Source organism: Littorina saxatilis, linkage group LG2, assembly GCF_037325665.1.
Source record: "Littorina saxatilis isolate snail1 linkage group LG2, US_GU_Lsax_2.0, whole genome shotgun sequence".
NCBI classification, from domain to species: domain Eukaryota; kingdom Metazoa; phylum Mollusca; class Gastropoda; order Littorinimorpha; family Littorinidae; genus Littorina; species Littorina saxatilis.
In genome coordinates, this window is record NC_090246.1 from 31,018,208 (window position 1) to 31,041,575 (window position 23,368).

The 23,368-nt window shown below is 41.9% G+C and overlaps 2 protein-coding genes and 1 long non-coding RNA gene across 3 annotated transcripts in view; 1 reads left to right on the plus strand and 2 right to left on the minus strand.

Moving 5' to 3' along the window:
* LOC138958751 (nucleolar protein 58-like) overlaps positions 1-2,708 on the minus strand; it is a 33,844-nt gene extending 31,136 nt beyond the window's left edge. The window contains exon 1 of the mRNA XM_070330029.1: positions 2,588-2,708. Within this exon, the coding sequence (XP_070186130.1) occupies positions 2,588-2,632 (45 nt within the window). The 5' untranslated portion in view covers positions 2,633-2,708. The remainder of the gene's footprint in view (positions 1-2,587) is intronic.
* The window catches only part of LOC138958758 (uncharacterized), a 381,866-nt gene that overhangs the window by 49,208 nt on the left and 309,290 nt on the right, over positions 1-23,368 (minus strand). The window lies entirely within an intron of this gene.
* LOC138958746 (dentin sialophosphoprotein-like) lies at positions 2,916-20,544 on the plus strand. Its single transcript, XM_070330023.1, has 5 exons — positions 2,916-2,995; positions 5,193-7,700; positions 16,670-16,731; positions 17,103-17,271; positions 18,586-20,544. The coding sequence occupies exons 2-5, from the start codon at positions 5,393-5,395 to the stop codon at positions 18,906-18,908; spliced, it is 2,862 nt and encodes a 953-aa protein (XP_070186124.1). The 5' UTR covers positions 2,916-2,995; positions 5,193-5,392; the 3' UTR covers positions 18,909-20,544.

Genomic DNA, 23,368 nt, shown 5'->3' on the forward strand with positions numbered 1-23,368 from the left:
AGAAACAAGTAAATGGCGAGTAGAAATGTTAATCCACTCGCCAAATGCGAGGCAAGTTGCTGATACAGTTTGGCGAGTAAAAAGACTAAAATTTGCTCTCTGGCTAGTAAATTATGAGAAGTACTAGCCAAAGGCTAGTGCCCCATTTTGTGGACTTTCAGCGCTGTTATGTCTTCATAATGCCTTAGTTTTACTTTCAAGCACACAGAAAATAAAATTTTCAAGACTAAGTACTCTCATGAGAACCTCAACAGTGACCTCATTCTCATTAACACACAAAGAAAATGTATGCAATGTACAAGAAGAAAGCACTCGGTGGCAAGCAATGTGAATAATGTGTCCACTCATACTGTTCCACACAATATTCTTTTTTTTATGATAGGATTACATGTTTTGCATAGTGTACAAACTGCTGTCTTTTCCAACAAAAATTGTTTATTTAACTATACCAAAATAGCAACCATGGTCAGAACTTCGCTTTAAAACTTAAGGTCTAAACTTCTTGTGGATTATGAACACCAAGATACAGCTGCCGATATATTTGACTGGGGAAAAATAAAAAAGCATTGGCAGCACCAGCCCGACTTTATCTACAGGAATCTTTTCATTAATTTTTATTTGCTGTATGAAATTTTTCTTCTCACTGGCAAAGAAGAGTTCAATTGTTTAACTCGATCGTGGGCCAAAACTGTCTGAAACAAAGCTACTCAATATAAAATCAAGTTAATTCCCTCATTAGCAAAAGCACAAAAATAGATTCACCTAACTGCAGGACAAATCACTTACACTTGAAATCTCCATAGTATGGTCACAGGGCTAACACCGAAAAAAAAGTTAAACGTAAAAGGCCAGGGTCCACGGCTCGCTAGGCTTTTTTTCTTCATCTTGTCTAGGCATAAAACAGCCTCTCCTGGCACCAAACTATGTTAATAAATCATTAAATGATAAAATGATACACATTTTGCCTCCAACCATCCAAAATAGTTTTACTTAAGATTTTCCATTTTTAAGTTTCAAAAAACGGATTTCCATCGAGAACCGGCAATGTACAAGAAGAAAGCACATAAAATAGACCTTTGACATCTGAGCACAGGCGGAAGGTATCGTCCACTGGACTACTACTATCACAGAAAGACTACAAGGTACGTCACTCACCTTCGAGTCTTCTGTGTTCTTGGAGTCGCACCCTGGGGAAAAATATTGTTCAAGACGGTTTGCCTCTTCCTACAGTCTGTGTAAGGTCAAATAAATACAGTTGAATGATTGTTTGAACTGTATGTACCTTTAATTTTCAGCTTCCGTCCCTTGCAGGTTGCTTTTAACCATCATTTGGACGAATCTTCGTTTGCGAGCCGCTAACTTCCACTCGGCGTCAAACTCATGCATCCGCACCGAATATGCATACCAGCGCTCATTGGTCTAAAACATATGTAAATATAGTGCAGCAATCACGGGAAAATAACCTTCGAATATCCTGTTATTAACCAATGAGCGCTGGTATGCATATTCGGTGCGGATGAATGAGTTTGACGCCGAGTGGAAGTTAGCGGCTCGCAAACGAAGATTCGTCCAAATGATGGTTAAAAACAACCTGCAAGGGACGGAAGCTGAAAAGTACATACAGTTCAAACAATCATTCAACTGTATTTATTTGACCTTACACAGACTGTAGGAAGAGGCAAACCGTCTTGAACAATATTTTTCCCCAGGAAGCGACTCCAAGCACACAGAAGACTCGAAGGTGAGTGACGTACCTTGTAGTCTTTCTGTGATGATAGTAGTAGTCCAGTGGACGATACCTTCCGCCTGTGATCTGAGCAGCCCTCGCGAGAGATGTTCTTTGTTATGCTTCGAAAGATGCGAGAATTACGATCCTCGTCCTTAGCAGCTCTCGCGAGATAGCTGTACCACATGCTTTAAAGATTGCGAGAGCTTGGAAGACTGATGATCTGGCAAACCCACTCTCTTGCTTTGATCTGGATCTCTGGATGCCCTACATGGTGGTGTTCATGGGGAGTACGTCACAGGAGCCGACTTCGGCTATTTTGTGCCAATTAAGTCAATAGGCCAGGCCTACCCAGTCCTTCATGGGAATTCTGCTGCTAAGCAAGTTAAAAGGCTTTCTTAACCGATATGCCACTACCTTCCTACATAAAAAAGACAAGTTATTAATTTTGATTTAAAACATAATTCTTCAGTGAATTATCCACGATGGTCGGTGGCTCTTGAGCCTCCCGAGTCCCGTCACCGTAACAATACACGGCCTCAATACCTGCGTATCCAAATATCCACGTTCTCCAGTGCTCTGCACCATGTACGCATAAACTCGGTACTTAGCAATATAGCCTATTGTTCTCCACTAACTTTAGCCAGTGATTATTGATCCTTATCAGCCAGGAAAGGGGATACAAACGCAGAGGAGGGGTTTACATTGCGACTAACAGTTACTGTTAAAGGGCGCCATTCACCACGTGCACGTGGTCAGACTCAGAAAGCGTCTGGAAGCACAAGCTATTTCATTTAATTATCACAAACGACATAAGAGTTACACATATTTACAAATCGAACTGCTTTAACATATGCAAACCTTGAAAACGGCATAGCCTGCCGCTGTTTCAAATAAAACAAGCATTTTCGCTGTCGATGTTGCGCTGCAAAAGCAACGTGCTCAGTCAGTGCGCTGAATTTAGCAGAAGAGAACACGCATGCGCAAGGTTGTGCCAAAATTAGGTTATAGATTGGTATATATTATTTTCTCAACAATTTAAGTGAGTCACTCTTCGTAAAACAAATTATGTTATACTTTGAAATTCATGAAACCAAAACTATACACAGTTTATGACTCGTGTAGCTGACCCATTTTTTAATGTAAATATTTTAGTCAAAATCCTACTTTTTAAATCTCGCAGAATAGTGCAGATTCTCGCGAACTGGAAATCCATCAAACTTCCTGTTCAATAATTTGTGGCTTCTGCTACGCGCAGTGAACCATCAGGTTAGGTCGCATTTCAAAATAAGAACATTGGATTTTTGTTTCTGTGGTGTATGTGCAAAAGTGCGTGTGCTTTCTATGTTATCGACAGAATAGTTTTGTGCAGCAAATGTAATTCTGTGGTACATCGATCGACGGATATCAAAAATTGATACTCTTGAGATTCGATCCACTCGGAGTCTGAGTCACTCATTCTTCCGTGGATTAGTTTGGAGCAAGAAGAGGGAAATAATTCGATGCACGGTGTAAGCCTGTTAGGCTGTTAAATTCCTCTCATCCAGGAAATTGAACCAAGTTAGTTACAACTTACATGACTGCTTAATGGAGTTTATCGTCTAGCATGTTTCCGAATAATCATATGGGTACTTTGTTATTTTAAAATTGTGCTTGAATAAATTATAGAGTAACTTTTGTGTTTCTCAACAGGACAATTAAGGTACTCTAGATCACAATTAACGTTGCTCAGTGCACTAAATTTAAAAAAAAAAGGTGCGCTTGACGTTGTTGCTGTTGTGGTTGTCGTGTACATGTTGTCAAAGTTTGCGTATTTTTTTCGGATTGAAATTTGAAAATAAAATAGCTCAAACTTAAAATAAAAATGTATTCAGCTTAGATAGGAACTCAATCAAAAGAATAGTACAACTATAATTGAGTTCTACACCATGCATTGGTAATGGTTACATTACTCCATTGATAATGATATGCTGTAGTTAGATTCTTAACCAGAGCTGATGAAGATAAGTGGCTGGGAGTCTAAAAGTAAAATTCAATGGCATATTGGCAAACAGATAACCAGCCTTATGTGTCTTTGCAAGAGCACCCTCAGTAGTCGCTTTCTGTGCTTGAGAAACGACATGCTTTTGTGCGATGCGATCGAGTTTGACAGACAAAATAGGCGTTGATTACTACAAGAGAAGAAAGGTTTGACGACATCGTTGTAGAATACGATAGTTAAATTTATAGGTAATATTTACAGTCAAGTTTTCTTTAAAAGATCTAGAATTAAAATACTTTTTTATCCCTTAATAAAGTTAATTGGTGCAATTCATGCGCTAGAACCGTAGTATTAAAGAAAGTAACGTCGTCGAAAGGAAACACAAACACTATGGCCGCCATTTTTGTTCTCCTGTGTACAAGCTGATGCGGCGGGCGAAGGGTTTCTCAGGCGTGGCGGTATAACCTTCTGGGATGTCTTAGTACTCTTATGCCGCAAAACGGCCTGCAGAGGAGCTGACCACTAAACTTTGGTCTAATTAAGTCCAAGCCTGGCTCCGTATCACAAGTATTTCTCATTCCTGTATGAGCATTAACCATTTGTAATTTGATGGCCTCCATCATTTAGATTTGGGCTATATGATATTTAAAGGTCTCCTAAGTAGAATGAAGTGGCTGTTTCATTTAAAACAACAGAGGTATGAATTGAATGTGGTGAAACGTATAGGCAGTATAAAGGCAGTTCTTTTCTTTAAGTGTGTACACATGTTGACATGGATACAGAAAATAAGTTTTGCATAATACTATAATTAAAGCATAACTTATTCAGTCATTGCAAATTGTCAAATCAAAACAAAAGTTCATTGATAAATGAGGCATTACTGCTAGTCCTGCATTGAATTGCAACTTTAAAGTTAAACTATCAAATGGCTGACTGATCGACCTTTTAATTACACATCGTCACATGCATATTTTTGCACTGAGTATGGTGATCATTATAGTTCTAGATTTAGTGCTTGCCAGAGGTGTTGTGAAATGCTTCTTCAGTTCAATCAGTTCATTTTCAGTTTGCAAGCCAACATACCACTATCACTATTAGTACCGGTTGTTGTTTCAGTCTTCTCTTTATTTAGATTCAGGATATATATATATATATGACTGTGTGACAGGAAACAAGTCATAGATGAGTGATGTACAATATTTCTATTGTACAGTGGTACCTTCTATGAGTGGCCCCTCCGATGAGAGGACACCTCCCATAAACTAACAAGTAAAAGGACACCATCTGTTGTCCATTTCTCTATTGTTTCTACCAAAATATACCTGTCATGACAGGCCACCTGCAATGTAGGGACACTTTTGCCTGGTCCCAAAGGTGTCCTTTCATCTCAGGTACCACTGTATTTTCAACACCCTAACACCCTGACAAGATCAGTTGTTAATGTATACATGTACACGTATGTATTAATATTACTGTTCATTGCAGGTCGGAACACGATGGGCAGCAGCACAAACTCGGATCGAGCTCTGAAATAGGGAGTGATTCAACAGTATCGCAAACTTGCTGGTGGTTTCACTATGGGATCCATTTAAAGGACAGGGATGATGCCTCCAGACACACACTTTAACAAACAGTAAAATGGATATTTGGCATCAGTGAGTTACCCCAGGCGGGAAAGAGTCACAATGGAGGCAGGTGCTAGTGCAGAGAAGCGGGAGAGAAAGCCCAGCAAGCGGGAGATGAAGTCCAAGTCTGTAACTCTTCCTGCTGGAGCCATGCTAATGGCTCACCCAGGGGAGGGCTTCTTCACTAAAATCCGCAGGTGTTTGAGGCTCCGCAGCAAAGGCAAGTATGATTTAGGCACCAGCTCAGGCCCAGCCCCGGAACAGGAGGATGGAAGCCCTTCATCCCGACGAAGTAGGAGCACTGATTCTCCAGTGAGGGAGAGCAGCAGTAGTGCTGTAAAGGTTGGCGCAAGGTCCAGTCCCCAGAAAGCGTCTCGCAGGTCCAAGGCGGATAAAGAGGAGGTGGTGCTGATTCGCAAGGACAGAAGAAGCCCCTCTGGGATCAAGATGGGCAGCAAAAGTTACGCTGAGGGGACGAACGAGGAAGTTTTAGTAGTTACCATCGCAGAACAAGAACCAGTGGCAGGTGCTTCAGGAGTTTGCCTTCGAAGTGAAAGCAAAGAGAATAAAAATGACATTGTTGAAGATATTGACCCTGACTATGAAACCCTTGACAACATTCGACGTAAGGTACGCTCGCAGGGTGACTTTGGCCACTACGCTTCACCGGATAATCTTTCCACCAACAGAACTAGGACATCAACCAGGCAGCCACTGCAAGTGAAGATCAGAACAAGTTATGATATGAATGGGCGAGACAGTGGACTGGACAGCCCTTTCACAGACAGCCCTGGCAGCAGTAAGGAGAGTCAGGCACACAGCGTTGCAAGCTCAGTATTCAGTAACTCTGCAGTGCTCTCTGACAACTCTGAACAGTCAAGAGAATCCACAAGAACTCCTTCAGTAGTGCCGGTCAATGGAGTCCCCGCTCTCACAGCTGACAGTGACCCCATGGTGACGTCCACTTCTTCGCTAAATAGTTCTGCGCTGGACGAGGACGATCTGTATTCTAATGCCAAGGTCCTGATCAGGAAAAAATCCCAGAAGCAGTCCCTCTCACAGACATCCCTCACCACTGCAGAACAGCGTACCAGTGGGTTGTTTGTTGACCAGTCAAAGTCCCAGAGAAATTCCCTTACCCCTGCTGACTTACTTGCCATGATGGAGGCAGAGAGCTCCGACAGTCCAGTCCCTCCCCCTCTTCCTGCTAGAAATTATTCAGAGGAAGACTTGGCAGCTCGGCAAGACATGACAGACTCTCAGTGTGGTGCGTATAGTTCTAATGCTGAATCAAAATCTAACAATTTCTCTGCCAGTGGAGAGCAGAACAGTAGAGTTAGCTCAGAGACTCTGTGCAACAATGGAGGAGCCAGACCCAAAACCACAAGAATGAAGGCATTTGTTGAAGAAGGCCCAGTGCTTACCATGAGATTGGAACAGGCGTCTCCGCTAGAGAACGATTACGCTGTTCCAGATGCTGATCCCTCTCGACCTGATCTGCAGGACCCCCAGACAACACTTACACCGACAGACAATATTTACGAAGACATTCCAGCGAGAGTTGAAGCCAAAGAGTCTGAGCCCATGGAACCTGTAGAAAACATAGAGGAGAAGAAAGAGGACAATCTCATGTTTATAGACGAAGACCCTTCTCCTGAGGTTGATAACCCGTCTGAAAAATCAGAGAACAATGAACTGCCAGAGGATGTCATGATTGTCAGTGCTTCCGATAGTATGTGTGGAAACGAGACAGATGACTCTCATGGAAATTCAGACAGCACAGGGGCAGAAGGAGCTCACCTCTCTGCACAGACAACACCTCTCTCGGAAGCTCCTCTAGTAGGTTTGTCTGGTTCAGAAACTCTAAAAAAAACTGAACATCTTCAAGATGAAGAGGCAAGTGGCTCACAGAATCAAAATGAAGACTGCATCACACCCAAACCCGAATCTTGCTCAAAAAATGATTCCAAAGATGGCGCATCTACCCCATCTTCTTCTTCTTCATCACCCCATCATTTGTCCGTGTCATCACCTTCTGATATATCCTCATTGACAGCCTCCTCTTCAGACACTTTAAACAATGTGCTTGACAACGAAACAGATCCCGATGACTTGGAGGGAAAGGATCAGAGTCCTCCTATTGGTCCTCCCATCCATGTATCCCTAAGACAACTGCGGCAGCGCCTGGAGAAAAAGCCTAAAGAAGATGATACGCCCCCACCACTGCCATTACATCGGCCACATCGTCGAATTGGCAATCCAAACGCAACTCCTAGGAACGTCAAATCCATGGAGATTCCATCGGGTCTCTTTGTGGAGCGGGATGGTGTACGTAGCCCCACTTCCCGCAGCAATCGCAGACATTCAAGTGAGTATTTTTAGGATAATTACCTCTGTACTTGTGTATGAACACCTCAGTGATGGCACTAGTATTTTTTGAAACCGGTAGTACACAAACTTTTATGATGCAAACAGTCCAGAAAAACCCGGTAGGCTGGCCATTAGAACCAGTAAGAGTCCAACTCAGAGTACTGCTTTTGTTGTTTTACCAGTGAAAGAAAACGGTAGTTCTAAAAATCAACCAGTAGGTCATACCGGCAGCCAATTTTGTTCCTGTATTTTCTAATTTCAACCCGTAAAATACAGGTAATTACCGGTTAACGGTTAACGCCAATACTGCACATGTATAGTTTTTTTGTTGGTGTGGTTTTGTGTGTGTGAGTGAGGCTGATGCTGTGCATACACATGAAACTAACATGCATAATACATGTATTATAATATTTTCACTGCCGTTCTGTCATTCTCAAGTTTATAAAAACAGAAAGAATACATATGTATAGCAGCACCAAACATTCTATACTTCATTCATTGAATCCATTCTCACTTTCTCTTTCATCTGCTGGTATGGAGGTCTGTGTGTGAAGAGTAAGAATGTGCTTGGGCGGGTGGTGAACACATGTGGTAAGATTGTGGGGGTGAGACAGGAAGGACTGACTGTGCTGTATGAACGACGTGTGGTGCGAAAGGCCCGCTGCATCATCCAGGATAGTAGTCATGTGCTCGCTCACCACTTTGAGGTCCTGCCCTCAGGACGTCGCCTCCGCACTCCCAGATTCCGCACGCTCAGAACTAAGAACAGTTTTATTCCAAAGTCAATTGGCTTTTTAAATACCTAAGTTAATTAAAACTAGTATGTGTGCCGGTGAACATATGCACTGATTTCTGTGATGAATATTTTTTATATTCTTTGATGTGCACCCTTATGCTGAGTGTGATAACCCTCGAATGACTAGTCCTGTGATAAATATTGTTCAATGACATATCTAGTCCTGTGATAATGATAGTTTTTAGCGGTAAACTTTTAGCTAAAGCTGACGGCAATTTACCTATTTGGAATCATGTTACTATTCCTGTTAGTGTACATATGCGTGCGCGAGTGTAGTATGCTTCGTATGGTATTTTTATCTGTTGTCTTATTATTTGTTTTGTCTTTTAATGTGCACCACACTGAAATTTCTCTGTATGAGATAATAAAGTATTCGTATTCGTATTCGTATTCACTAATATGTTTGCATTTACTTCCTCAACACTCGGGGCAGAAACAAGATATGAAAGTATCTGCATGCTCAGCTGGCCAGTCATCAAATGCAGACTAGGCTAACATGACTGATGTTGACTGTTCACTCAAAAGGATCTAATGCTTCTTGTTACTTTGATACACACTGTGTCTTTTTTTGTCCTTTGATGTTTTACATTTCATCATTTCAAAATCGGTTGGCTTGGTGTAGGACTAGGGGCAAGTTCATCAGGGTAACATTCAAGTTCTAAATTGAGTAATTACCTAATTCATTAATTGTTCCCCTATGCCCTTCCTGCCTCAGCACAAGATCTTCCGGTAACTGGAACTCAGTTGCTGCTTTACGTAACAAGAATGAAGGAGATCGTTGAGACTGTGACTGGCTCAAAGTCAAAGCCATTTTAACAAAATGTATAACAAACAAACATGCAGGGGTTTCAGAACAAATGCAGTAGTTTAGCTTCTTTTTTTTTACAGACGTCTGCGTGTGTGTGTGTGCATGTGCATGAGACAAGTGTTTATTTTGTGCTAGCAAGCTGGGAGAGTGAGTTCTAAACTCTGCAGACCCCTTTAATATTTGGCTACCTGGGTACAGGTAACATTGCATCAAAAAATCAAAGGGGTCAATGGGAAGAAATAATGTGAGTAATGAAAAGCAGGCATAAACACAATTTTTGGCACGAAGGTAGCTGTTGCCCCCAGCAGACCTGTTTACCCTTACTATTTTGGAGTAATTTATTACTATTTTTTAGGATTTGGGGGGGGGGGGGGGGGGGGGGGGGAGAATACTCCGTTTGAGTTCAGACTACGATTTTCAAATGTGTTTTAACTAAGGTTTGTGTTACTAATGTTGTTGTTTGTTACCACTGGGTTACTATTTTGGTCATCAGATTACTATTTCTTGACTTGACCATTATTTTGGGGGTAAACAGGTCTGCCCCAGACGTTTCTTTCATGTTCTCCCAGTGTTACATGATAGTTAATACCTTTGGGAGGCACCTTACACCACATTCCTCCTCCTGTCCCTCCCCACCCCCCTTTCCTTCTTCTTTACTACATGTATAAAGAGAGTTTGCTCATTCACCCTTTTTCTTTGAGATTCACCCCCACCCCCACCCCCTTACATGATCAGCTTTTTACCAGAATGATGCTCATAAGAAGACACAGGTGCTTGAAATCCAGTTACATGTCATGTACTTGATTGCAGGTTTTTGAAACTTCTGTTGAAAGTTATGATTCTGATAGGTTGTTATGTATGTGTGTCACTGTCGAGTGTAAGCATGCAAGTGAGCATATTTTAATCGGATATTGTCAAGCCAATCACACAATGTTGTTTTACTTTTAGTGAGCTGAAGTGCATTCTTACTCACTCTTTAAGTTTATGTTGCACCCTCCCCCCTTTAGTTTTTAATCACAAGTCTCTTGTACTAGTTTTGATTTAAGCCAAAAAAATCTCTTATACTAGTTTAGTTTCAAAGACAGTTGTTTCTCTTATAGAGACAGGAAAGCGAAAGAATAATATGTGTGTAATAAAAAAAAGAGAGCACAACATCAAGGGAGGTGTGGTTACTAAAATTAGTTCTTGGCATGTGATAAGGGAAAGGCATAATGTAAAAATGTTCCTTGTTCCTGAATAGCTTTGCAAGTTAAAAATCAAAAGTGATGATAGTGAAAGCAATTGTAAACACTTGTCAACCCTAAATGTATGCACACAGATTTAAAGCCAATAAAGGTGCGCCACACACACACACACACACACAGAAAACACACCTTCAAGTGCCTGTGGTAGTAACATGGTACAGCTTAGGTCCTTCTATAATGGAAACAGCTGCTTACAAATTTGGTGTCAGGTGAACGAAAAGCATCATGTGCAGAAGAGAGATCTTGTGAATGAAAACAGATGAAGGAATGGAACAAAGAAATGTGTGGTCTTCTTGGAGTGCAAGAAAAAAATGACTTAGTCATACTAAACTGAAGAAAAACTTCTGCATGAATTTGTATGTCTCTGAATCTCATGATCAGTTCCTGAAGGACCATAATTATAGTCTGGCGGAGAGAGCAAGAATATAGTTCTCTAGTTCTAAATTGCTGCATGAGTATTTGCCATGAAAAGGATTGCCATCAGTCGGGAGATAATTTATAACGGAAAGAAGTGATGGTTTAATAATAAGTTTGCTAGCTCAAGATTTTGTTTTATATCCTGTTTATAATTCCTCTGATTTCACATAAAAAGCTGGAAGTGTGAAGTGTTTTAAATGATCCATCTTTGTGCACTACTTTCCATAACCTATAACACCCGTTACACATTTCCAGCGACCCTCTCCCATCCTGTGACTAGGGCAGTGACTTGGTTTCATGTCTTGCTACAGTTGTACAAACAAGGAAGTAAAATTGAGTTAAAACCCATGCACGCGTCCAAGGGCCAGTCATGAAAGTCAAACTAGTGTCACTGCAGCTTTTTGCAACTTAGGGTTGAGCTTTTAAGCAGGTCATTAGGAGAGTGAACAAATCATGTGATGTGCATGCCTTTTGCTCATATCATGGGCATCTGTAACATTTTCAGTAAGCCCCCTAAAAAAACGCCGTCCCACTTGCAAATTCTCTCTCTCTCTCTCTCTCTCTCTCTCTCTCTCTCTCTCTCTCTCTCTCTCTCTTTTTAAAATTATTTTTACATATTGAACTTGATGAACTGTTAAATTTCTGTCTATGAATGTTATAGATCTATGTAATTGTTGTTTTGAAAACTGTTTTGTGTGCATGCGTGTGTGTGTGAGGTGGATAAGGTGATGCCTAGCGCAGTTTTTCTTGAAAAAGAAATTGATTATCCGAGGGAAAAAGCGTAGAGTGACACATTCCATGTTCATATAATAGACAGACAATAAAGTCAGGGCCTTGTGCGGTTGTAAACATTATGTAAGACTGAGTCACACCCATCAGTGACCATAGAAGTAACGTGTTTCCAGTCGCCGGTCAGAATAATATTCATCTTGTTTCCCACCAGTCGTAATCAGTGTTAGTTAGTGTAACTAATGTCAAAGAAGCAGGCAATAATAAGCTTCACGTGCAATACGGCTCCTGATTTTGTTCAACATCCCACGCAGTTTTACAGCCTGTCTGTCTGTTGCGATGATGCAATAATATATTTTCCACGTTCTGTGCCTTGTTACAACCTTCCATTTGTTTAACTTGGACGTCTCTCGGAAGGGTACCTGGAGAAAAAAAAATCGGCAGACATTCCGAGGCGACCTGGAAGCAACAACACGTTTTCGCCTACTGACATTTCATTTTCAGAAGCCAACCTTTCTCTTTGTCGTCTGTGTGGGCGGATGTCGGCTGACTCCATCTGGCAGAAGATGGGGGGGAGTAGACTACTGGCTAATGGGGAGTACGAGTAGGGGGATGTATGGGGTTTCACGTAATTCATTTCTGTCGTCCACGTGCGCCGCTGTGAAATTTGTCCCCACCTGGGTGCACTTCAACACGCTCGGCTTGCCATCGTTTCCCTCTCTCCTGCATCCTCCATCTCCTTCCCTCCATCCCTCTCCCCTCAACCCCTTCCCCCTTCCTCACCCCGTGCTACCCACCAGACCCCTGTACCCCCTCCCTGTTCTTTGTGTGTGCGCGTGAACATATTTTTAAAAGTCACGGTCATAGATTGCTGCTGGTTGCAAGTTCTAAAAGTGGTAAGTATTATCAACAAGTCGTGCATTCGCCTGCAAGAGGTGAGGCATTTTACTGGCCGTGTTGGGTTCTTTTGCCGCGGCACGTCAGTATCGATCCTGTCCACTGCGGCCCCCCCCCCCCCCCCCCCCCTGCCCCTATGTTGTTTGACTAAAGGCACCCTTGCAGAAAGTTGACATTGTACCAAAATTACGTAGTCATGTTAACAACTAAAAAAATGTGCTTACTTTTTTTTTTATATATGATCTTTGAACAACAACAAAACATCAAAGCAATTTCTCAGTCTCTGCCCCCACCCCGCCGTCTTGGCTTTCGATTTTCCAGCTCTTCGGCTCCTCCACCCCCATTCTTTGCACTCGATTTGCTGCCCCGTTTGTCCTCCAATCAAATCGCAGACGTACCGTTTCTTACCACGATTTACGTTTGTTGGCATCTGTCACTCCATCCCGGCCTCCGAAGACGTGCCCCCACCCGCCATAAACTCATTCTAACCCCCTCCCTCTTCCAACTCGCAGTCCTTCGGTTTTTGGGGTGGGTGTTTTTTTTCAACCCTCGTATTACGTTCACGTCACCGCCTATTTCATTCATGATTCCGTCTCGGTGCAGCAACAGCTGCTCAAGTCTGAAGGATGCTCTTTTAATCCTGTGCGTCTGTTGAGAGGGCTTGACGCGCCGCTGTCGTTTGCGAACAGCACCTCTTTATAAAACCTTGCTTTCGTGAGGTAAGTTTTTTTATCCCGTGATCTGAAGGATGCTGTTTTAATCCATTTTATTCGTACTTAAATCTGTGCGTCTGCGTCACTAAGAGTTCACCTCTGATGGAAAAAGCTCTTCGCTGTTGTCGTTGGTGACCTGCACATCTCTGTAAAACCTTGCGTTTGCTACGGTAATATTCATGACAATACTGTTTTTACCCAGTGCACCTGCGATGTTACCGAAGTGTTCACCCATGATAATGGGGAACGCTACTACAGCTGTGACATTACTAGAGAAAGCTTGACACAACACTGTCATTCGCTGATAGAATTTCCTTATAAAATCCTTGCTGTAAAATCTGAGACGATATGGAGTCTCCGGCTTTCTGCGTCGGGACAGGCAATGTCGAGACCCCTAGGGAGGGCTGGGAGGGGAGGACATTCAGAAGAACATGCTGTGGATATTGATTTATTTCTGTGCTTTTTGGGGACCAAGCGTTGCGTAGACTTGGTTGGTCTTTGAAACTTTGGTATTGATGAAATTGAACGGACAAATAAGGGCCACTTGCGGCTTGTTGAGTCTGTTAATTGGGTGTCCTTGTAAGACGGTAAAGGTCGATGAACGAATTCTTCAGTCCGTCCTTGGTGACATGCGCTGGGTTAAAATTAAGCTAATGCCGCTATTGATCCGTGCTGCCGAAAAGTGGATGCAAAGGTTTGTGATCCCGATCGTTATTGCTCTTGTGTTTTGCTGTCTTATTGTTCCCGTTCTTACGTATAGGGGGTAAGCGGATGGGTAGAAAAGAGCATTTCAGACATTCCATCTTTACTTTACAATTGGTGAGTTGATGCATCCCCTGTATACTTTTAGCTGGGTTGCCTTGAAGTTGCAGCTTGGCTTCTTTTCCTCATCAAAGAGCCGTACCGTGGAAAGGTTCAACACCCCCTTTCCTCTCCACCCCTACGTTGATTCCCCAGCCCCTTTCGTTCAGTCTTCTCGTCAAAGAACGTGTTGTTTTTTTTATGAAACTGAAAACAGTTGCTAAACCCAAACATTATACCTCTCCCCTTCCTCCATCGCACCCAACCCCAACCCTACGCCACCCCGTTGGTTCCCAGCCCTTTTCATTCAGTCGTCTCGTCAAGAACTTTTTAAAAACTCGAAACAGTTGCCATTATACCACCCCCCGCGGGTTAGGGGGGAAGAATTTACCCGATGCTCCCCAGCATGTCGTAAGAGGCGACTAACGCATTCTGTTTCTCCTTTTACCCTTGTTAAGTGTTTCTTGTATAGAATATAGTCAATGTTTGTAAGATTTTAGTCAAGCCGTATGTAAGAAATGTTAAGTCCTTGAAACTTGCATTCTCCCAGTGAGGTAATATATTGTACTACTACGTTGCAAGCCCCTGGAGCAAATTTTTGATTAGTGCTTTTGTGAACAAGAAACAATTGACAATTGGCTCTATCCCATCTCCCTCTTTCCCCCGTCGCGATATAACCTTCGTGGTTGAAAACGACGTTAAACACCAAATAAAGAAAGATGCCATTATACCTCTCCCCTTCCTCCATCGCACCCCACGCCACCCCCTTGGTTCCAGCCCCTTTCGTCTCGTCAAAGAACTTTAAAAAAAATACTCGAAACAGTTGCTAAACCAAAACATTATACCTCTCCCCTTCTTCCAGCGCACCCCACCCCCAACCTACCCCATCCCATTGGTTCCTAGCCACTTTCATTCATTCGTCTCGTTGAAGAACTTTTTTAAGTACCCCACCACCACCCCCATCTTATACCCATCACCGTCATCCCCCCCCCCCCCCCTTTAAAAAAAAAAAAAGGCTCTTCCCCTCCCCTCCTCCCCGCCCACACTTCATTCGCATCAAATCCTAGGCAGCCGCCCGTTTCCGGCTGCTTGACTGATTATAAGTAAATGGAAACCAGATTCTTGGAGTCTCAGAAAACTGGTAGAGAAACGGGGAGGAAAAACGGGGGAGTGGCAGGCAGAAGGAGAGTGAGAGAACAAGGAAGGGAAGGAGAGTTTTGGATTCTCGAGCAGTACGTGCAATAGTTTTTTCAGTGCAGTCATTTCCTGTGAAAGATGGGCCTGGGACAGAGGCCTCTGCCCCTTCTGCCCGTGTCTTTGTCGCCGCCAAAGTTTTACCACAAAGACCCTCACCCTCATCTTCATCCTTTGTGCTTTCGTCAGTTATCAGAACCGTCGTCATTATCGCATGTGTCGTCGACGTGCAAGTCGGTGTACTGCGGTTCTAGGCATGCGGGCTCTGCGGGGAATGCCCGTCATTCGAAGGACGTGCGCAAAGTCAAGTTGTGTCGAAGTGTGTCAGATGCCGGCTCGTCCAGCGCTGTCAAAACAAAGAGGGAGGAGGCGAGGTGTTGTGTGTCAACAAAGGAAGGTTCGTTTTTTTGCTGCAGCAACCTTTCGTTTACTGATTGACGGGGGGAGGGGGGGGGGGGGGTGGTGTCCGGGGTCACACCTACAGTGTTGTTACAGTGACAGTCATTCACTTTTATCCTCGTGTGGGGAAAGGTGAGTGGGACGGACAGGATCACAATCACTCAGATTATTCTCCAGTGGGGAGGGGGAGGAGGGGGGGGGTATATGTACGACTGGTCACTCTGTTTATCCTCCTATGAAGAAAGGAGGGGGGAGAGGTGTATATGGTCACCAGCAAACTGCTGTTACAGTGACACTCACTAGGGTTGTCCTTCTTTCCGGACCTAACGGACTCAGCTTCCTCCACTGCTTCCCCCACAACAGGACGGGACTGGGGACACACACTGTCACTTACACCTCAGCTTTGACACTCAGCTTCTTGCTCCTATATGTTGGTTTTACTGTGGACATGGGAACGGATCTCTTGCTGTGCACATCGTGACATTGCTTTCCCCCCCTTTCCTCCTTTGTACAGTTTCACATGTAGCGAAGTTCATCAGGTCAAAAACTGTTAGTGTTGTGATGAGAAACTTTAAAGGTATAATGCAGTGATCGCAAGCCATTTAAAAAAACCACCTGGTATTATCATCCTCGCTCCCAGAGGAATTATGTTATGCCAACGGGTCAAAACCAGTCTAAAACAAAGTGACCATCAAGAAGAAACCGGTCAAACAAAATATCAACGAATATGTATGGCTGGTTGATAATTTCATATCCATTATTTTGAGATTTTTACCAGTGAAATACCAGCACTTTCTGGTTAACAAGAACCCTTTGATTTGATTTCAAAATTGCAATAGCATCCAAAAGATTGAAGGAAATGTGAAGTTTTCTGGTACCACGGTTCTTTTGTGTGGACTGCCACTGCACCGGCTGAAATTTCAATTAGTCCAAGATTTAGTGAATAAAAACGAGTCTTTTTTTGTTCAGGTTCTATTGCTGCCTCCAAAGCACACAGGGACTTTTTGGAGAGCATGAGACAGCTGAAAGATGTAAGTAGAGGATTTTTTGTTTGGATGTGGTTGAGGTATACATGTATTTCTGTTCTTTTGTTCTCTTTGTTTTTATTATCTTGTTGTTTTTTGGGGGTGGTGATCATATGTGGTGTTCCAGTCAGTGTTATTAAGAACATTGTCACAAAGCCATTTGTGGATACATATGGATGTGTATAACTCTATCTCTCTCTCTCCCTATTTATTTCCTGGTAGAGCTCTCTCTCTCTCTCTCTCTCTCTCTCTCTCTCTCTCTCTCTCTCTCTCTCTCTCTCTCTCTCTCTCTCTCTCTCTCTCTCTCTCTCTCTCTCTCTTCACTGCTTAGTTTTCTGGTCAACAAAATGCACATCATTTTCTGTATTTTCTTTCAGTGTGGCTGGTATTGGGGTCCTCTAAGTTACGAAGAGTCTGAGAGTAAATTGATCGACAAGCGTGACGGATCTTTTCTGGTGCGTGACTCTTCAAATGAGAACTACATCCTCTCCCTGTCCTTTAAATCCATGGGACAAGTTCACCATACACGCATTGAACATCACAAAGGTGATTTCTAAGTGTCTGTGTCTGTTTGTCTGTCTGTCTGTGTCGGTGTGTGTGCAAGTTTGTGTGTGAGTATGTGTTGGTGTGGAAGAGTGCCCATTTGCATGATGTGGTGTGTTTGTTGTACGTGAGTGTGTTAGTTTGTTCGTTCATGGGCTGAAACTCCCACGGCTTTTTATGTGTATGACCGTTTTTACCCCGCCATTTAGGCAGCCATACGCCGCTTTCGGAGGAAGCATGCTGGGTATTTTCGTGTTTCTATAACCCACCGAACTCTGACATGGATTACAGGATCTTTTTCGTGCGCACTTGGTCTTGTGCTTGCGTGTACACACGGGGGTGTTCGGACACCGAGGAGAGTCTGCACACAAAGTTGACTCTGAGAAATAAATCTTTCGCCGAACGTGGGGACGAACTCACGCTGACAGCGGCCAACTGGATACAAATCCAGCGCGCTACTGACTGAGCTACATCCCCGCCCGAGTGTGTTAGTGAACATGTGTTATTTCCTGAACACATACAAAGTAAACACAGACAGCATCTCCTCATGTCTTCTTTTGAGACTAATCACCCTTACCCTTACTCGACCTGACCCCAGTTCATAATGAGACGAAAATCAAACTTCCTGTGTACAAAGTCCATTTCTGTTACTTTTTTTTTATGAATGTAATACTTTGTGTACAATGTCAGTTTGAACGGAAAATTCTGCGTAGCTTGCCCATCTGTGTTGGATGAAAGAGAGAGACCCTAGCTGTATCAGGAAACATATGTGTTTAAACACCACACTACAGGCACAGGGTGCCCAGTTTATACGAATATAGATCATTGACACACATTCTCAAAATCTGATTGAAGTTAGGGACTTATCTCCTAGCTGTATCAGGAAACATATGTGTTTAAACACCACCATACAGGCACAGGGTGCCCAATTATGTATGTATACGAATTTAGATCATTGACACACATGATCAAAATCTGATTGACGTGATGGATTTATCTCCAGTGCTTTTTATGTGTAGCTTGTATGCTTGTACACAGGATTGGTTTCACTTTGTACAATTTGACCCTTGGTTTTATCAACATTAACCTTCCCGTGGAGAAGCTATTTTGTTGTTGTTGTTGTTGTTGTTGTTGTTTGCATTACACTTTTGTGGTGATTTTTATGACAAAGTTTGTAGAATGGTGGAAAGACTTAATGTTTGTTCTCAAGTTAGTCTTAAAATGGGGGTCCACTATACTGACATCAACATGTCTTTAATACATTTTGTGTGGGAGCAGAACAGTCTCTTCACTCAGTCTGGTGTCTTTTTTGTTTAGGTCTCTTCAGTTTCTGGTCACAGCCAGACTCCCACGGCAAAGCCCAGATCTGTCAGTTCATTGAACAGACTGTGCAGAACTCCAAAAACGGACGGTTTCTCTACTTCCTCCGGCCATCGGGCCCAGGCTCACCCCCGCTGCCGATTCAACTTTTGTACCCTGTGTCGCGCTTCTGCCGTGTGCCGTCACTGCAGCACATGTGTCGCTTTCTGGTTCTTCGTCGTGTCAGGAGAGACCACGTTGACCTTCTGCCCTTGCCTCAGAAGTTTAAGGCCTACCTGCTGGAGAAACAATATTATGTCGAGACCCTTGAAGAAACCTGACAAAAATGGAGTAGACTTTCTTCTCTCAGTGTTATCTTTTCCTGTGTCTGAACTGTTGGTGTAGTTGCTGTGAGAACTTTATTGTATGACAAGATTTGAGTACAAAATAAAAAGTTAAAATAATACATACATTGCATGAGAAAAATTTTCTATTGCTTTGTTGGGTACAGAGGGCTGACTACCCTTTATTGGTCTGCTTGAATTGTCAGGCATTCGTTTTATACAAGGAAGTTTTTTCTCTTCTCTTTTATGACTTTATATGTTATTCTATTCCAAGAGGCTGCATCTCATTTTCATTATTCATTTACAACAAAATTTATCTGACCGTCTTAAGACTTGTCATTTATGATCTTAGACATGGTTGTTCATGGATTTCTAAGAGAAGTCAGATTGTGTCTTGAAAGTTGAACAGGCTTCATACTTCAGTGGAAAAGACAGAAAAACTGAGTACATGTATTCTTGAAAAGAAGTGCAATGACAGCATGCCAAAAATAATTGCTTGCTTTTAGACCAGAAACTGAGATGCATATGCCATGTATTTACATGTATATTTATGGGTTGTTCTCTCTCGCTGATGTCATAGCATAATCTGGACTTCTCTAAAGACTGGAGAAAGTAACAGACACAGATGAAAGAGAAGAAAAATGAAAAAGTTTTCTTTGTAAGACTGAGCATTACAAGAGCCATTTCAAGTTGATAAAAAAGCACAATGCATATCAGCTTTGGTGACAAAATGTTGTGCAAAGGTATGCTGTTACACAGTTTTTATTTCAGTTTTACAGATGTTAATTGGCCAGATTTTTGGCAAGTAATTTATTTGCTTTGGGTTTATTTATTTCAAATCACATGATGTACATACTTTTTAAATGAAGCTGTGTGTGTGTTATGATGCAGAAAACTAAGTTTTCCTAGAAGCATCTACTGTATGCGTCTATGTATTTATTATTTATACAAAAAAAGACCTGGTCTGTTTTCTCTTACTGTTCCTTTGTGAATTTTCCTCTTGTCCCTCGCCTTCCAACTTGTTGTGAAGGGGTTTGGTTTCTTGACATATTTAAAAGACTGATCATGACACTAACAGATTAAATGTATATTAAATTGATTGTCCTAACAAGGATGTTTCTAATGTACTTATTCTAGAAATCAAAGAGAGGTTATTACCTTAAACTCTTTTTACATTTAGTCAAGTTTTGACTAAATGTTTTAACGTAGAGGGGGGAATCGAGATGAGGGTTGTGGTGTGTGTGTGTAGAGCGATTCAGACCAAACTACTGGACCGATCTTTATGAAATTTGACATGAGAGTTCCTCTGAATGATATCCCCGGACGTTTTTTTCTTTTTTTCGATAAATACCTTTGATGACGTCATATCCGGCTTTTTGTAAAAGTTGAGGCGGCACTGTCACACCCTCATTTTTCAATCAAATTGATTGAAATTTTGGCCAAGCAATCTTCGACGAAGGCCGGACTTTGGTATTGCATTTCCGCTTGGTGGCTTAAAAATTAATTAATGACTTTGCTCATTAAAAATCTGAAAATTGTAAAAAAAAAAATTGTTTTTAAAACGATCCAAATTTACGTTTATCTTATTCTTCATCATTTTCTGATTCCAAAAACATATAAATATGTTATATTCGGATTAAAAACAAGATCTGAAAATTAAAAATATAAAAATTATTATTAAAATAAAATTTCCGAAATCGATTTAAAAACAATTTCATCTTATTCCTTGTGGGTTCCTGATTCCAAAAACATATAGATGTGATATGTTTAGATTAAAAACACGCTCAGAAAGTTAAAAAGAATAGAGATAGAGAAAAGCGTGCTATCCTTCTCAGCGCAACTACTACCCCGCTCTTCTTGTCAATTTCACTGCCTTTGCATCGAGCGGTGTACTGACGATGCTACGAGTATACGCTCTTGCTGTAAAAATGGATCTCTCTCTCTCTCTCTCTCTCTCTCTCTCTCTCTCTCTCTCTCTCTCTTATTTAAACTGAATCGTTTGGTTTTCCCACAAAAGGCAATCTGTCGAGAAACATGTTTGTGATTACCTGAAAAATATGAGAATTCTTCTGATTTTGTTTTGTTTTGTCAGATGACAGCATTTTTAAATGGAAACTTTCATACATGTATGTGTTTTTGTATGTAAACTTGTATTTTCCAGTTAGAATTGACTGTATATGTTTTGGACACCTTTTGCACCCATAAAAATTGCGAGCTGAATTCAGTCAGCTTTTTTCATTATTATTGAAATATTGTTTCGCTGACATTTCCCAGTAAATTAACTTTACTATTTTTTGGTCTTCATCTGTCCCTTCCCATTTTTTGACAGATTTTTTTGTTTTAACAAACCTCATCATGTTTCGGATTTCTGTGGGGTGTTTTGCTTCTATTGCATCTTTTCAAAATTACTGTTCTGGAAACTTCCTTTCCTTCAACATTTCTCTCTTTGTGTCAGGTGTATGTTCAAGGTTGTGACATTCAACCCGCCAAGTACAGTATTTTCCCTGCAAGACACACCACAATGAATAAACTGTTTGTCACATCTCTGCTTTGATATAAACCACAACTGGAAATGTCTGATGTAGAAGAGTTTTCTCCCTTGCATTTGCTGATACATTAGAACATTCTGAGAGAAGACAAAAATCATGGTTGGATTAGACCCAAAAAGTTACAGCAACAATAAAAGTAAACTAATATAAAATGCCTGACATCACGCGTGTAAGGTTTCATGCACTGGATTTGTTTTGCTTTTGTATTCAGTCCAGCTTTTGTTATATGACATGTTAAAGTCCAGCCTGCTAGCGGGGATATAGCTCAGTTGGTAGCGCGCTGGATTTGTATTCAGTTGGCCGCTGTCAGCGTGAGTTCGATCCCAGGTTCGGCGGAAATTTATTTCACAGAGTCAACTTTGTGTGCAGACTCTCTTCGGTGTCCGAACCTCCCCCCGTGTACACTACATTGGGTTTGCACGTTAAAGATCCCACGATTGACAAAAGGGTCTTTCCTGGCAAAATTGCTTAGGCACAGTTAATAATTGTCTACCTATACCCGTGTGACTTGGAATAATAGGCCGTGAAAGGTAAATATGCGCCGAAATGGCTGCAATCTACTGGCCGTATAAAATTTCATCTCACACGGCATCACTGCAGAGCGCCTAGAACTGTACCCACGGAATATGCGCGATATAAGACTCATTGATTGATTGATTGATAGTGATCTTTGCCGTAGGTTCAAAACTCCCCACAACTTAGTGTGTTTAAACAGCAGTTAAAACATAAGCTCCGCGATATCGACCAGATGTGTGTGCAAGGTGTGAAAATCACAGTTTAGTTCTTCTGCTCAATGATGATCCGTTTTGTTTGTTTGTTCGTTCATGGGTTGAAACTCCCACGACTTTTACGTGTATGACCGTTTTTACCCCGCCATTTAGGCAGCCTTACGCCGCTTTCGGAGGAAGCATGCTGGGTATTTTCGTGTTTCTATAACCCACCGAACTCTGACATGGATTACAGGATCTTTTTCGTGCGCACTTGGTCTTGTGCTTGCGTGTACACACGGGGGTGTTCGGACACCGAGGAGAGTCTGCACATAAAGTTGACTCTTAGAAATAAATCTCTCGCCGAACGTGGGGACGAACTCACGCTGACAGCGGCCAACTGGATACAAATCCAGCGCGCTACCGACTGAGCTACATCCCCGCCCTGATCCGTTTTGAAGACTGGAACTTTTAACTGCCATGACAATTTTGCACTGGGAGTGGTTGTAGAGTCCATGTTTTTTGGGTCTACGGCTGTCATTTCATGTGTGTTTGACTTATCGCAAAACTGCTGAGAAATACATAATCTTTTCAAACAAAGAAAGGCTATGAAGTATTAAGGTTGGAGGCTACCATTTTGTTGTCTACCATGAGGGTCAAGGTATTTTATTCACTCATCAACGCAACCTGTAATATGTACCGTAAGTGAACTGAAAACAAGTAGCTAACTGGCTTGATTTGCATGCTTTGTAGTAGCCTGAAGCGGGCTTTAGGCTGTCAAAGTTTGAAAAGGAAGGAATAAAGATGATTTTGCATTTATTAAAATTAAAGAGAGCTGTTGGGCAATGAGCTTTGAAAAATAGTATGACGCTTCAAATGAATTAAACTTGTACAGAAAAGTAGCTGAACACTTAATATGGAGGGAAAAATAAAACAGTGGGTTTTATGTTTCAAACCTACACTAGGGTTCAGTGAAAAAGGTGCTGCAATGAACATAAACTGTAAAATACTTTGTATTATGTTTTTGAGGTATCTACATCTATTTGTGGTCTACATTTTGTTGTTTATTTGTGTGTTAAATGTATTGCGTAGAGACTCAGATTACTTGCCATACCTAGCTCACAATATTTGAAAGATTGTACATATTTCAGAATTGTTATTATTATACGGTCTGGTACCAGGACTGATGTATCTGGTCTCT

Excerpts from the sequence above, each read along its gene's own strand:
- LOC138958746 (XM_070330023.1), top strand. The coding sequence starts at position 5,393 with ATGGAGGCAGGTGCTAGTGCAGAGAAGCGGGAGAGAAAGCCCAGCAAG. Across the intron at positions 16,732-17,102 it reads GCATGAGACAGCTGAAAGAT|TGTGGCTGGTATTGGGGTCC; the intron begins GTAAGTAGAGGA and ends ATTTTCTTTCAG. Across the intron at positions 17,272-18,585 it reads ACGCATTGAACATCACAAAG|GTCTCTTCAGTTTCTGGTCA; the intron begins GTGATTTCTAAG and ends TTTTTTGTTTAG.